This window comes from Panicum hallii, chromosome 7, assembly GCF_002211085.1.
Source record: "Panicum hallii strain FIL2 chromosome 7, PHallii_v3.1, whole genome shotgun sequence".
Lineage (NCBI taxonomy): Eukaryota > Viridiplantae > Streptophyta > Magnoliopsida > Poales > Poaceae > Panicum > Panicum hallii.
In genome coordinates this window covers 41,601,954-41,616,349 of record NC_038048.1, presented here as the reverse complement: position 1 = coordinate 41,616,349, position 14,396 = coordinate 41,601,954, and the positions used below count along the sequence as shown (strand labels likewise).

The following is a 14,396-nucleotide window of genomic DNA, read 5'->3' as shown; positions in this document are numbered from 1 at the left end:
TTGGTTCGGACAGGAATGGTACATAGGAAGTTAGCGTGGATAGTTTGGAAGATGTCAGTATTAATTACATCGCGCAACCAAGCCGCGAGGGGGAAGAGGAGGTGGAGGCGCGGCCTAGGCGCGCGGCACTCAGGCCATGGGTGGCCGGAGCAGGCGTGCAGCAAGGGGATGGCCGTGGGTGAGCATCGGGGATCGGCGGCGGAATCTGGCGACGCGTGGCGGCCAACGGCAGGCGCGGCAGGGGGCTTTGCGTGTGGGAGAAGGCGCGGTCGGGCCGTAGGCAGCAGTCAGTCGGGGAGGAGGCTTTGGGGCGGCGCGCCGATCAGGAATCGCGCGACGCGTGGCGCTGGCGGCCTGCCTTGGTCGGGAAAACGGAGGGAGATGGAGAGAGAAGTGAGAGAAAGAGAGAATAGCTGGGTTCAAATCATTTTTTCTCAAAATTTTCAATTGCAATTTGAAACACTTTTAATATGAAAGTTGTAGAGAATTTGAAAATCCACAAATTTTGTCTTAGTCCAAAGTTCATTTGAGCTATAATTTAAAAGTTATTTTAAATTTAAGACTATTAGGATTTGAATTCCTATTCATTTCATGTGTTTAAAAAATTGAATATGTAGAAGGCTATTTAAGTAACTTGTAAGGCACTAAAATATGAGTGTATTTTTATACTACATTTGTTATGAAACGTGGGGCATGAAAGATTATAAAAAGGAAAAAGTCTCACATACACACTTCCATATACATGCATATGCACACATATAATTAAATGCATTGTTTCAATAATTCTTAGTTATTATGCATGATGCCATGTGTTAGGTTTTCTAGCTTAGAATTTTAAACACCTAGGGTGTTACAGCCTTCCCCCCTTAAAAAGAATCTCATCCCAAGATTCGGATAAGCAGGCTAAGTGCGGGAAGTGGGTGCACCTTTGGTTGAGTTTAGAAAACCTCGGAAATTTTTATTTAGATAGCTTTTAGTTTCCCATGTTGCTTCTTCTTCGGTACGATGACTCCATTGAATTTTGTACAATTTAACCACTTTCCTTCCATTGACCCTTTCATTTTGATCAAGAACCTTGATAGGATATTCAACATAGGAGAGGTCCGATTCTATCAATATTTCCTTTTGTTCAACAATTTCGGTCGGAACTCGAATACACTTCTTGAGTTGAGAGACATGAAAGATACGATGGATGGCTGTAAGCGGAAGGGGTAGTCGCTCTCTGTAGGCCACGGGTCCATAAATTTTGGTGATGTCATAAAGACCGACATATCGGGGGCTAATTTCCCTCTCACTCCAAATCTTTGCACACCTTTGGTTGGTGAAACCCGAAGGTAGACATGATCACCAACTTTAAATTGCAAAGATTTTCTCTGTTTATCAAAATAGTTCTTTTGTCTAGACTGTGCAACTCTTAGATTCTCTCGTATTACTCTTACTTTTTCCTCTGCCTGGATTACCAAGTCTGGTCCAAATATTTTACATTCTCCGGTTTGGAACCAATTCTAAGGTGTTCTACACCTTCGACCATACAAGGCCTCAAACAGTGCCATTTTCAAACTGACTTGATAGCTATTGTTGTACGAGAACTCTGCTAGAGGTAAGCATTTATCCCAATTTTTATCATAATGGATGACACAAGCTCTAAGCATGTCTTCAAGTATTTGATTTACTCTCTCGGGTTGCCCATCCGTTTCAGGATGATAAGCTAGATTCAAACCATAGAACAACATTCTTGTCTTAGCGAGATTCAAACCATAGAATAACATTCTTGTCTTAGCGAAAATATTTATATTTCTCTTCCTCTTGGGAGAGCTTTTGCTTGATGATCTTTAATCCCTCATCATTTAATTGGGCCATGATGATTTGATCATGAAGGGTTGGTTCAATAGAGATACGATTTAAAGTGCCTTGGGAAATCATTTCCGGATTGAGCTTCCTCATCTCATGACAGAGCTTCCTCATCTCATGACAAAGTGTGTCATTATAGAATTCCACATTAAGCAATGGCAATGAGATTTGCGACTGAGTGCATCCACTACTACATTGGCTTTGCCTGGGTGATAATACACCTCGAGATCATAATCTTTGATTAACTTCAACCATCTTCTTTGTCTCATATTCAGATCGGCTTGGGTGAAGATATATTTGAGACTTTTATGGTCAGTGTAGATATTGCAATGAGTGCCCATAAGATAGTGTCTCAATATGAGCATGAGTGACAGCTGCTAGCTCGAAATCATATGTTGGATAATTTTGTTCATAAGGTCGAAGAGCTCGTGAAGTGTAGGCAATGACTCGGTTATCCTGCATAAGCACACAACCAAGATCAGTGCCGGATGCGTCACAATAAAATCGAATGGCTTGGTGTTATCGGGTTGAGCCAAGACTGGGGTTGTAGTCAAGTATTCATGAAGAGTGTGGAAAGTTTTTTCATAGTTCTCGCTCCACACAAACTTCACCCCTTTCTTCAACTGTTCCGTTATAGTCTTAGCAATTCTGGAGAAATCCGGAAAAAAGCGGCGATAATAACCGGCTAAACCAAGAAAATTGCGCCTGGCTGAATGCCGCGAAGGTTACATCACGACCTTCGCACGAGGGTGAACCAACCACGAACCTTTGGCGAGCGCGTCGGAGGTAAAGGCTGACTTCTGGATGACAAAGGAATCAGTTGCACAACTTTCGACGGCGCGAAGACCCCAGACGAAAGATCAAGGGTTCCGCGCAACCTTCGATATCACATGAAGAGCGTGATTACCTTGTAATGAACAATTTGTATACGCCAACGTCCGGAAATGACCTAAAAATCAGAATATCCCACGGATATTCTGAGTAGGTAGGGGTATTGCTGGGATTACATAACGAAGGTAGGGGTATAAATACCCTCACCTTTTACTGTAATTGGGATGATTTTGAAAGGATACAAAAGGTTATTTCTTTTAAGTTATAACATCATTTTTACTTTTCTATTTGGGGAAACATCCTTCGGATCCCACCGTGCCAGTTCGCTGCGTCACTACTTGGTTCTGCTCGTAGCATAGACTTGTTCTGCGCCACGAGACACCGGCCTGCAACAGCCAGACGGACTGAAAATCCAAACTTGAACTTTTTGTATTTTTGCACAGGCAATCCAAAGTACTGATATTCTTCTATATGCTGGCACATATAGTCGTATAGGACATTTCAGTCTAGCTACATCTGTGTCTCCTTGTCCCTGGCTTCTTCACCAATGGCAAGTTGCAGCTGCAAAATTGAACTTTGGTGTGTGTGTTTTTTTTACTAACTGGCTCTCGTGATCGAGAAATACAAGGCTGAGAGGTTACTGCTTACGCATTACGGTACAAAAGGCATATCATTTGGAGTTTTTCCAGGGCGACCGATCCAAAGATACTGCCATTATGCCATGCATACAAATATTGTTGTACACTGTATTTTGTGCGGGTCTTTTTTTGTGCCGTTTATTGAGTCTCGACTAGGCAATATTTTTATTTCAGGTGCTTGTCGACATATACTCGTACATTAGCACCTCCTTACGAAGGCCAGGGGTGTCATATTGGTTGAGAGGTGGAGCCCGATCAAGTGCAAGGAGCGCCGCCCGTCTAGGGAACTCCAACCAATGGCCAGCCACAGTGGGGCGTTCTCGCTCGTTGCCCTGTGCTTGCTGCTCGAGGTCGTGCTGCGGGGCACCGCAGAGACCCTCGTGCCAGCGGTGTTTGTGTTCGGGGACTCCACGGTGGACATCGGCAACAACAACTTCATTGAGAAGTGCGACATCGGCTGCAAAGCCAACTACCCGCCCTTCGGCGTCGACTACCTCAACCACACACCGACTGGCCGGTTTAGCAATGGCTACAACTTGGCGGACCAGCTAGGTACGTAGGTGCCTGGTGGCATGTACACTCAAAATCGGTGAAATTGCAAAGCTTTTGAGTCTTTGTGCAGGTTCTGGAGATGACCTTGTTCTCAGCAAGCAGGAAATAAATGTAACTGATCAATTTGTTGCTGACGAATTGAACAGCTCAACTGCTTCACTTTGACGAGAGCCCGCCTCCTTTCCTCTCCCTGTCGAACGCGAGCCTCAAAACCCGGATGAGCACGGGTATCAGCTTCGCGTCAGGAGGGTCGGGGCTTCTCGATGCCACCGGCAATGGACTAATGGTACGTCCACCACACATCCATATACGGTTGCAAATGCTTTAAGTTTACCTGCAGTCCGTGCTTGGTTGATTGCCGATTGAGATGAACATACATGTCGCTGACCTTGGCTTAATTTGTTTGTCCAGTGTACGCAAGTATTTTCTATGACTGAGCAGGTCAGGAACTTCACGAAGCTCGCTCGAAAGTGGGGCCGTGCTGATCTCATATCCAAATCCCTCATTTTCATCAGCACCGGCAGCAATGACCTGTTTGAGTACACCGACTTCCCAGACCATAACTCTAACCGTAACGACACAGTATTCTTGGAAAGCCTTGTGGCCTCCTATACGAGCTTTCTAAAGGTACGTGTATCACCTAAATGCTCCTTCACATCCAAGCAAATTCATTCAGGACTAGCATAGATGGTAGCTTTAGTTTTCATGCATATCTTTTCCTCTCATACCGCACAAATTCATTCAGGAGTTGTATGGATGTTGGCTTTTCATGCGTATCCGATCCATTTCTCTGAAAATGAAATATGCAGGAGTTGTATGGTGCGGGGGCAAAGAAATTTACCGTGGCGAGCCCGTCGCTGGTGGGGTGCTGTCCCTCGCAGAGGGCGATAGCTCATGATCCCAAGAATCCCAGGGATATCGACGAGTATGGCTGCTTCGCCGCGCCGAACAACCTCTCCCGGCAGCTGTACCCCATGATCGCCACCATGCTGCACGACCTCAGCCTGGAGCTGCCCGGCATGAACTACACCCTCGTGGACTCGATCAAGATTCTCGAGTGGGTCTTCTACAACACCGTCATACCTAGTTCCAGTAATCAACATCGATCCCAGCTCCTCCCGTAAATATTTCTTCTTAGGATTGTAATAAGTTCTGAAATTCTCGTGCCAACGCTTCATCTTTTGTGAAAGACTTCACGGTGCTGGACACGGCGTGCTGTGGTGGAGGGCCGTTTGGCGCTGATGGGTGTAACTCCTCGGCTCCCCTGTGCCAGGACCGCAGCAACCACCTGTTCTGGGACGAGTACCATCCGACCGCCGCCGCGACGGGGGCTGCTGCAAAGCTGATATTTGACGACACTACCGGGCTCTTCACCCACCCCATCAACCTGCAGCAACTGGTCGAGCTGTAGAGAGTATATATATGAATTTGCTTTTTTACAGAAGACAGTGAAGAACTATATTAAGATGCGCCATGATTCATATATATATATATATATATGCGTGCGTGCTGAATAATGATGAAGAATGTGTTTGAACTGAATTGAGCTGCTAGATTTTGAGATCACATGAGCATATTTGTTTATGTTGTGTATGTTTATGATTTAAGCCTAATCTGAGTTGGTAAAGATGGTGAAATTGTGGGGGAGAGAAAAGTGTTTGCATGTCTCGTAATGCATGTCAATTGGACGGTCACCAGTGAGGAGGATTAAGACCAAGCTAGTGTGAATTGTATCGTCGGATGGTCATCATAGATCCTGAATATGAGCCATGCAGTCCCATGGATGAGCTAGAAAGGTAGCCAACACACCAACAGACAATCCTACCATTTTCGTTTTGGGTAAAATCATCCCTCTTGCCTTATTTTCTTTTCTTGAAACCTTTCCGCAAATATTTATTTAGTAGCTTATACATGAAAGTTCTCTCAATAGTTTTTCTTATTCAAATAACATTTTAGCGGCAATGTACTCAGATGACATTCTTAGGAAAAATATACAAGGAAAATATTAAAGCTATGCAAACAATTTTCCAAAAGAAGCTCTTAAATATTTTTTCAGTGAAAAAAGGAAAATTGTTTAATACCTTTTCAGAAAAGTCACTCAAAAAAAATTTTCAGAAAAGTTGTAGTTGTTTGAGAGAGAGAGAGAAGGCTATTTCAATAACTTTCTGAAAAACTTATTTTGAAAAGAAAATAAGAGATTCGGCTAGGCATCACTCCTCTCGAGTCTCGGCGGAGAGCTCCACCTCGCTCGCAGAAGCCGCCGTCGCGCTCCGCCCTCATCGCCCCCACTGCGCAGGCCTCTGTTGCGTTACGTTGCGTGTGGTCCTCGATGACGAGCTTCTGATTATTGGTAGATTGAGAGAAGGGGGAAGGGTAATACGATCTTTGCTCCGCTGTGCCAGTTTGCTGCTCAAATGTAGGAAGTTCGGGAAATGGTTCTGGCTTCCAGAAGCTGATGAGAAGCACCAAGTTCCTTTCCAAGAGCCGAATGCAGTTCCCCGCATAGAGTTGCTGAAACACTATTGCTCGAGACGATTAGAATATTCTTTCTCCTTGTGATTAATTATTAACTAGCCCAACTGCCCAAAGATTCAACTGCTGATTTTTTATGCCTCATCTGTCATCTAAAATTCCTGAAAGCAGTCACATCTGCATGGACTAAGCTAAGCCTGTAACTGAAAAGGATTCCAACTTAGCAAGATGCCAACCCTTACCAGTTCAGCTCTGTGTGCTGATGGATTCAATGCTCCACAACACAGTGCCAGCTTGCTGCGACCTCGCGTCGCCGTTTCTCTGAACCACGACGCACTTGCAAATGCAATCGCCAACGGTCTGAAAACCCAATCCTCAGTTTTCCATTCCCGCATCGCATGCAATCCAAACCTGCCTCTCTTCTACACGCTGGCACCAGTCCATGCTACTCCTCACCAATGGCGAGTTGCTATTGCCAAATTGAAGTTCTACGCCCGTTTTTGTTTAATCGTCGGCGTAACCGACGAACACAAGGCACGCGAGGCTAACCTTTCACGCGATACAGAACAAACAGGCATATCCTTTGGACTATCTACTGCTGCGACGAGGGACCCGAAGATACTGGGATGTGGTTGGTACGCTGCCCTATTTTCCGTTATGTCATGCGGTAGGAAATCGCGTCCTTTTCTTAAAGATGCATGTATATATACACCTCGAGAGGATGCCAATGGCAGCATCGCTCTGAACTGAAGAAGCAGCAGCAGCAGCAGCAGCAGGGAGCAGGCAGAGGGGCCGGGCTAGCTAGCTCCGATGATGGCCGTCCGCCGCGGGGCGTTCGCGCTGGTTGCCCTGTGCGCGGTGCTCGCGCTCGCCGTGGAGGGCGCCGTCGCGAAGAGGCCCCTCGTGCCGGCGATGTTCGTGTTCGGGGACTCCCTGGTGGACGTCGGCAACAACAACCGCCTGGACAGGTGCAACGTCAGCTGCAAGGCCAACCACCGGCCCTACGGCGTCGACTACCCCTGCCACTCGCCCAGCGGCCGGTTCAGCAACGGCTACAACCTGGCCGACCAGCTAGGTAGGGCAATGGCATGCGCACATCACACTATCACAGCATCCACTCTTGAAGATGTTCTCGCGACTTGGAAGAGTAGGAATGAATGTGACTGACCAAGAATTGTATCGTCGACGAACAGCTCAACAGCTGGGCTTCGCCGCGAGCCCGCCGCCTTTCCTGTACCTGTCGAACGCGAGCGCCATCCGGCGGATAAGCACGGGCATCAACTTCGCGTCAGGAGGCTCGGGGCTCCTCCCGACAACCGGGAACAAAGCGGTACGCGCGTCGCGCCGCCTGGTCGTCGTTGTTGATCGCCGTCTCGGTGCACGCGCGGAGCGAGCTCACGCGCCCCTGGTTCTGTTCTCTCTCTGTGCAGTGTGTCGAGGTGGTTCCCATGTCCGAGCAGGTCGGGAACTTCACGAGCCTCGTTCGAAGGTGGTCTGCTGGAAGCGGAGGCCGGACGGCGCCTGATGTCATCTCCAAGTCCCTCGTCTTCATCAGCGTCGGCAGCAACGACCTGTTCGAGTACGCCGATCATTATATTACAGAAGCTAACATCAGTAGCCCAAGCCGTAACGACACCGCGTTCCTGCAAGAGCTAATTGCCTCTTACACGAGCTACGTCAAGGTATGATCATTTCTGAACGTGGAATGCTGCAAGCTCGCTCTCTCTCTCTCTCTCTCTCTCTCTCTCTCTCTCTCTCTCTCTCTCTCTCTCTCTCTCTCTCTCTCTCTCTCTCTCTCTCTGTGTCACACACACACACTGACAATGACAATAGTTTAGTCTAAAAAATGCATCATTTCTGAACATGGAATGCTGCGTACGTGCGTGCAGGACCTGCACGCCGCCGGGGCGAGGAAATTCAGCGTGCTGAGCCCGTCCCTGGTCGGCTGCTGCCCGTTCCAGAGGAAGGTCGCCAAGGACTACGGGGACGTGGACCAGCTCGGCTGCCTCGGCACGGCGAACAACCTCTCCCGGCAGCTCCACCCCATGGTCGCCTCCATGCTGCAGGGCCTCAGCCAGGAGCTGCCCGGCATGAGCTACTCCCTCGGCGACGCCATCGGGATGGCCGGATGGGTCTTCACCAACACCAGTAATCGACTAGAAACCAACTAACTAAAATCTTGCGATGTTTAATTGCCCCCCCCCCCCCCCCCGGCCGCCATGACTCCGATGCTGATCGATGATGATGCTCCGTTCTGCCTGCGCAGACTTCACGGCCGACCGCGCGTGCTGCGGCGCCGGGGATTTCGGCGCGAGCCTGTGCAACAGCTCGGTCCCCCTGTGCCCGGACCGGAGCGGCTACTTCTTCTGGGACAGGTACCACCCCACCGAGGCGGCGTCGGCGATCACCGCGAAGGCGCTCTTCGGCGGCGCCGCCGGGCCCGGGCGCTTCGTCAGCCCGGTCAACGTGCAGCAGCTGGTGGCGCCGCGGCCATGAGGACCACACATTTGGTTGTGGAATGCGCCACTGTAATACAACTACTAATAAGTGGCGGTGTGGGTGTGACAAACAGAAGATTGCGATTGATGGAGGGCTATAGAGATTTTTTTTTTTTTTGAAGACTATGGCAAGAGCACTGCCATGCCATTTAAGCTAGAGGAGAATGGAGGGCCAAAGAGATTGGTGCGCGCGTCGAGAAGGTTCTCGTGGGCGGCGTGCTCGTGATCGAAGATTTCTAGATGCATTGACATCTGTTGCTTGTCATGTTTGTCCCAAACAAAAAGACTGCAGGTATATATTTACGCGTCCGGTAATAATGATAATGACTGCATTGTGCTGTTCCGGTATTATTAAAGCCCTTGTGCGCCGCATTAGTCATTTTCGTCTGGTCGTGAGAAAGCAAAGGGCGAGTAGCCAATGTGATGCTCAAACCTCAAAATTTTGCCCTTGTTCAGAGAAAGCGATTAAGGGGCAAAAAAGAGGGGAGCAATGATTTATTAGGTACGTGCAAAGGACACACGCAACCACGCACACCTACACATATACGTCCGCGTCTATACATACGTTCGAGAAGAGATTGGAGAGACCACTGCCGTCAGTGCGCGGGAAATACGATGATTTGATGCAGAAATTTGGTTTTATGTCGAAATGAAGTATCAGGGCCTTGGGCTCCCCAGCAAGCAGTAGCTCCAGGTTCACGGCCCAGCCCAGAACACCCCCTTGGGCAAACCAAGCGACAGCCCAAGCCACAAAGGCCGAAACCTGGCCGCCGGTTCGCTGCACACGCGCGACACTTTCGCTGGCCCGCGCATAGCTCGCTCCCAGCCCATCTGCTCTGCTCGCTCAGCGCCTCGGTCCCTCCCGTTCCCGTCACCGCGCCGCCGGCCGCTAGGAGCACCCCCTACCTCCCGGCTCCTCGGCCCTCGCCGGCCGCCGCGCCGCGCGCCTGGAACTCAACACCCCGTCGTCTCGCCGCGCGCCCGCACCCGTTCTGGCGACCGGGAGTTATTACTGAAACGAGATTAAGCGTGACCTGCTTGGCCGCCTTGCTCTCAGCACAGCAACCCGTGTCGCAGGTCGGCACCGGGGGGATCAGCTAGGATTTAGCCCTCCATGGCCGCCACCAATGCATCGGCTGAGGCGGAGGCACGGAGCATCCTTGAACGGGCCGCGGAGTCCTTCCCGCCACTCCACGCCGTCCACCACCTCCTCTCCGTCGGGGTACGGCTGCTCTTACCTGCCCATGTGCTTGTTGCCTTGATCCGTGTTCGCTGCTTGATCTCCCACGATTCGGTTTCACCTCCGCGCGAGCCCGTTATATTCGCGGAGCGGTTTTTACGTCTGATTTTGTATTGCTTTGAACACTGGGTTTTCGCTTCTACTCTGCTATAAGAGCATTTGGTACTATATATAGGGGGTCGACATTTGAGCAAGTTTGAAAGAGAGGCTTTGTTCTGTGGTGTGGACTCTTTTGATTTCAAATTCTGACTGCTGTTTGTTCATAGCGACGAACGCTCTATTTCCTGTGCCTCCAGTATGCATGCTTGCGAGGTTTTTTGAATTTTTTTAATGCCTCCTTTTCTATATGTTGAAGTTCTCCTGATATTCAGTACCGTACATCCTACCTGCTGATGCTCTATTCAGAATTGCAGAAACAATGAAACTTGATGAACACTCTGTTGTACTACAGGCCTGTGTACGCTGCATCCTGCGCCTGCTGGGAGCCTATAACACTGCCTGCTCGTGTGCATCACTTACTTCATCAGTTTTGCACTCGTTTCTTGAGGAGCATGATGATTCCATTAAAGGAGCGTCTTGTTCATGTCTGTCAGCAGATGATTCATACTGCTCTGTCTGCTTGGGAATATTGCTGCCAGTCTGGCATCAAGATGATGGTCTAGAAATGCCCCATGATGAAAACATCTCTTCGATGATATCTCGAGTAGTGCAAAAGGAGGGTTTCCAAGTTGACGAGTTCTCTCTAGAAATCTCACTGCCTGCAGTGATAGCTGCTAATGAGCGTGCGTTTAGGTAATCATCTCTACTTAACAGTATCTGCCTCAATTTTTTTATTGGTTACTCATGGTGATAGCATTATATTGATGATGCCAGAATTCTGTAAGTGTTCACAGAATAAATCTGTAACGGGTACATATCATCACATCTTTGTTTAACTCGCAAAAGTTTCATAGCACTAGGCCATATTTAGTCTTCAACTCTTAATGCATGGTTTAATGTAAGTTCATGCATTTTTCTATTGTTGAGATTCACATGTGACTGCTGCCTATCTTTCATACGTTTTCATATATGAAACATGTGGTACCGCGTCAATGTTTGTATAATATGTTGGCTTTTATCTGAACAGATTGTACATGAAACAAAAATTTGGCAATGAGGATTGGTTCAAGGATAAAATGTTTCCACAACAAACCATGTCAGCGAAGGAAGCCTTACGACTGCTGATAGTACCTTCACTCGAGAAACAAATGGTAAGTGTTTTCGTGACTGTAGTGTAGTTCTGGTGATACCATGTTCTAAAATTAACAGTTCCTTGTTCGCTTACCTAAACATGGTTGGCTGAATTTGTGCAGAATGCTAAACATGGTAGCAGTTCGTTTAGAATTCGCTTAACATATACTCATGGTGATGCTTCACAAAAGCTTCATAGTTTATTGCCGAATGAGCACAGCCATAAAAGAAAACCAGGTTTCATCATACTGGCGCACATTTCCAACACACTACTTTAGTATACTAAGAAGATGTATCAGATATCCACCTGATGATTTTTGTGGTGTTTTAACAGGTTCAAGAAATGGAAGTGATACTTCGAATGAGGCTCATAAAAGGAATTCAACAGATGCCAACAATAAACAAATAAGTGAATCAGATTCATTCATCTACAAGACTCTTGAGAGCATGCATGATCAAGAATTCTGTAATTTAATTCAGTTGCCTCCTGAAAAGGTGGTTACTCTATGCTGCTATTATATTATTGGTTCTAGGGTATGGGAAAATAGTTGTACCAATTTTTTTCATCAAATAATTCAATCACTTCAGGTGTCCAAACCCTGCCATCTTGTGATATCATGCCTGAGATCACCTATTTATATCGGTGGAAGATATTTGAAGGTGTGCTCAGTTAATCCTTTACACACTTGCATCATCATTCATAGCAGATAATAGCATAAATACCTGTTTTATTTCACTAGGTCCCTGTTCCCTCATGATACTATTCTTCATTGTCAGCTTTCAAGGAATGTTAGTCAGTCATGTTGGATAATAGATGATGAGAGAATGGGGGAAGCTTCAGTTGAGGTAAGCTTGTATCTCACTCTCTCCAAGAAAGAACAACGCCCCTGAACATCACTTTAACCTTTGTAGGAGATAATTGGGGAGAATGTACGTGCCATCTGCAGAGGTGATAGCTGCAAGTTCCATGCTGCTGGAAGAGAAGACATTGATGTAAAGTTATGGTCTGGATTCTGGAATTGTGCCTGTTATTTGCTATGCTGAACATATCATATATGCAGGTACGGATGCTTGGATCTGGTCGTCCATTTCTAGTTGAATTATTGAATGTTCGATCCATCCCATCTGAAATTGAAGTTCAACAAATTGAAGACAGAATTAACAACTCTGAAAAAAAATCTGTAAGAGCTGAATCCTGACACTGAATCAAAATTGTAGAGGATGCACAAACTGAAAAGCATTTGGATTGCATATGATTTGCTTATATCTCATCATGTCATAGGTCAGAGTTCGAAATCTCAAGTTGGTAGGCAATGAAATATGGACAATGATGCGTGAAGGAGAAGCAGAGAAACAGGTAATGTATACAATTGAGGGCAATATCATTTTGCTGAATCACACTGTTAGATTTGTTAATGGCTTCCCTTCAATCTTTTTTTTCCCCTGCCATGTTGCATTACTACCTGAATTGCTAAACTTATACATTGCCTTGCTGATTATGGCTTATTTTACTATATATGTGCAGAAGCAATATGCTGCCCTTATATGGACTTCTCGTGAATTGGCGGAAAATGATCTACATAATATTTCTGTTACGAAGGACATGGTATGCCCAAACCTGCAATGTAATGAATTTGTTTTGATTGATATTGTTCTGTAATTGCTTTGTTCGTCTGTTCGGTAAAATTTGTGCCACAATATGTGACAGTATTCGTGTGCCTCCATTGTAGGAAATTGTACAGAAGACCCCAATAAGAGTACTTCATCGTAGAAGCCCATTAGAGCGGAAACGTATTATACACTGGTGAGCCCCAGCTTTGTAGTCTCCATAATTCAAAATTTAGCATCAGCTGAGCAGTATTTTTGTCCATCAGGATGCAGATTGAGAAAGTCAAAAACGGCTCAAACTATTACCTGTTGCACCTATGCACACAGGTGAGTACTGCAACCATCTTGCCATTTTCAATAGGATCATTTAGCTTTATATCATTATCATTTGTGGCCATATGTTATTTTTTTCTGCATACAAGGATGGAGTAGAAAATGTTCCGAAGGTTTGATTTCTTTTTTAGTAGATATCACTATGGAAATGTATAAAAAGTAAGGTCTAAACATGCAACTAGTGTTTAGTTTGCTCTTTCTCTTAATCCACTGTTATATGTTCATAGGCTGGAACATACATCAAGGAATTCGTGCACGGTGATCTTGGACGCACGCATCCCAGGTATCATTAGTCTTTATTTCTTTGTTTATACCCTTGGCATTTTCCAAATATCTGATATACAGTGGCCTACTGTCTTTCCATGGTATTAAAAAAAATGCATGTCCTGCTATTGCAGTATCGGAGCCATATTAGGTTGCAGAGCTGAGATTTTGCAACTCGACGTGACTGATGTTAAGATGGACTTCCTCCAGTAGACCAGTAAGCCCATGCTCAATTAGCAAGGCAGTGCGGCATTAACGAGCACAGTACGGCGCCAAAATCTGCTCCGTTCGTTGCTCGTACAAAGCTCGGCTATATTTGGCTACTATGTTGGCGCTGCTGTACAACTGAATTATATGTACATTAAGTAACACTGGGCAATGCACGACTATAGTCATGTAATGCTGTTAAACTGGGTAATCACATCCGATAATCTCCAACTTGGATTATTGATGCCCTGATTGGTCAATCACATCAGAATATTATGTTAAAATGCGTGTACTTACGGCCTCGGCGACCAAACCCAACTGTGATAGCTTATGCGTGTACTTATAGACGGTTAGTTATGTCCATCAAAAAGGGCAGGCTGCCCCCAAACAATTCACGCTAAAATTGATTATCGCTGCTATCCAAATTGAGCTATGGAGTATTAGATGTAAAAGGTTGTATATTTGTAGGAGAAGAATAACTGATCCTGTCTTCCCATCCTGCCCTGTGATAGAATAAAAGAGACAAGAACCTTATTTTTTCCAAAATCCCAAGCAAATGCAATCATACATGTAACTTGGTAACTTCCCTACACAGAAACTTTCGTCTTGTCCGCATCATTCAGGTGCAATGACAAGGCAAGCCATCACAGAGCTTTATTATGCACAGGAGAA

At 46.4% G+C, this 14,396-nt stretch overlaps 3 protein-coding genes across 6 annotated transcripts; all 3 read left to right on the top strand.

Annotated features, from left to right (window-relative positions):
* Nucleotides 1-3,616: 3,616 nt before the first annotated feature.
* LOC112899060 (GDSL esterase/lipase At5g55050-like) lies at nucleotides 3,617-5,283 on the top strand. Its single transcript, XM_025967390.1, has 5 exons — nucleotides 3,617-3,872; nucleotides 4,019-4,158; nucleotides 4,284-4,499; nucleotides 4,682-4,964; nucleotides 5,063-5,283. Exons 1-5 carry the CDS (start codon nucleotides 3,617-3,619, stop codon nucleotides 5,281-5,283), a joined length of 1,116 nt encoding a protein of 371 aa, XP_025823175.1.
* A 1,874-nt stretch (nucleotides 5,284-7,157) lies between these two features.
* Nucleotides 7,158-8,919, top strand: LOC112901611 (GDSL esterase/lipase At4g16230-like). The gene is made up of 5 exons (XM_025970560.1): nucleotides 7,158-7,419; nucleotides 7,538-7,674; nucleotides 7,775-8,026; nucleotides 8,234-8,492; nucleotides 8,611-8,919. The coding sequence occupies exons 1-5, from the start codon at nucleotides 7,158-7,160 to the stop codon at nucleotides 8,838-8,840; spliced, it is 1,140 nt and encodes a 379-aa protein (XP_025826345.1). The 3' UTR covers nucleotides 8,841-8,919.
* A 733-nt stretch (nucleotides 8,920-9,652) lies between these two features.
* LOC112898855 (putative tRNA pseudouridine synthase Pus10) lies at nucleotides 9,653-14,008 on the top strand. 4 transcript variants are annotated; one of them, XM_025967157.1, is made up of 16 exons: nucleotides 9,653-10,064; nucleotides 10,534-10,586; nucleotides 10,679-10,874; nucleotides 11,209-11,332; nucleotides 11,435-11,549; nucleotides 11,647-11,807; nucleotides 11,901-11,972; nucleotides 12,090-12,158; nucleotides 12,225-12,305; nucleotides 12,374-12,493; nucleotides 12,595-12,669; nucleotides 12,838-12,918; nucleotides 13,043-13,116; nucleotides 13,187-13,247; nucleotides 13,481-13,536; nucleotides 13,652-14,008. In XM_025967157.1, exons 1-16 carry the CDS (start codon nucleotides 9,970-9,972, stop codon nucleotides 13,728-13,730), a joined length of 1,512 nt encoding a protein of 503 aa, XP_025822942.1. In that variant the 5' UTR covers nucleotides 9,653-9,969; the 3' UTR covers nucleotides 13,731-14,008. The 4 variants fall into 4 exon arrangements, 3 of the variants coding, with proteins under 3 accessions (XP_025822942.1, XP_025822941.1, XP_025822940.1); XM_025967156.1 differs by having other exon boundaries at nucleotides 10,676-10,874; XM_025967155.1 differs by having other exon boundaries at nucleotides 10,534-10,874.
* Nucleotides 14,009-14,396: the final 388 nt, after the last annotated feature.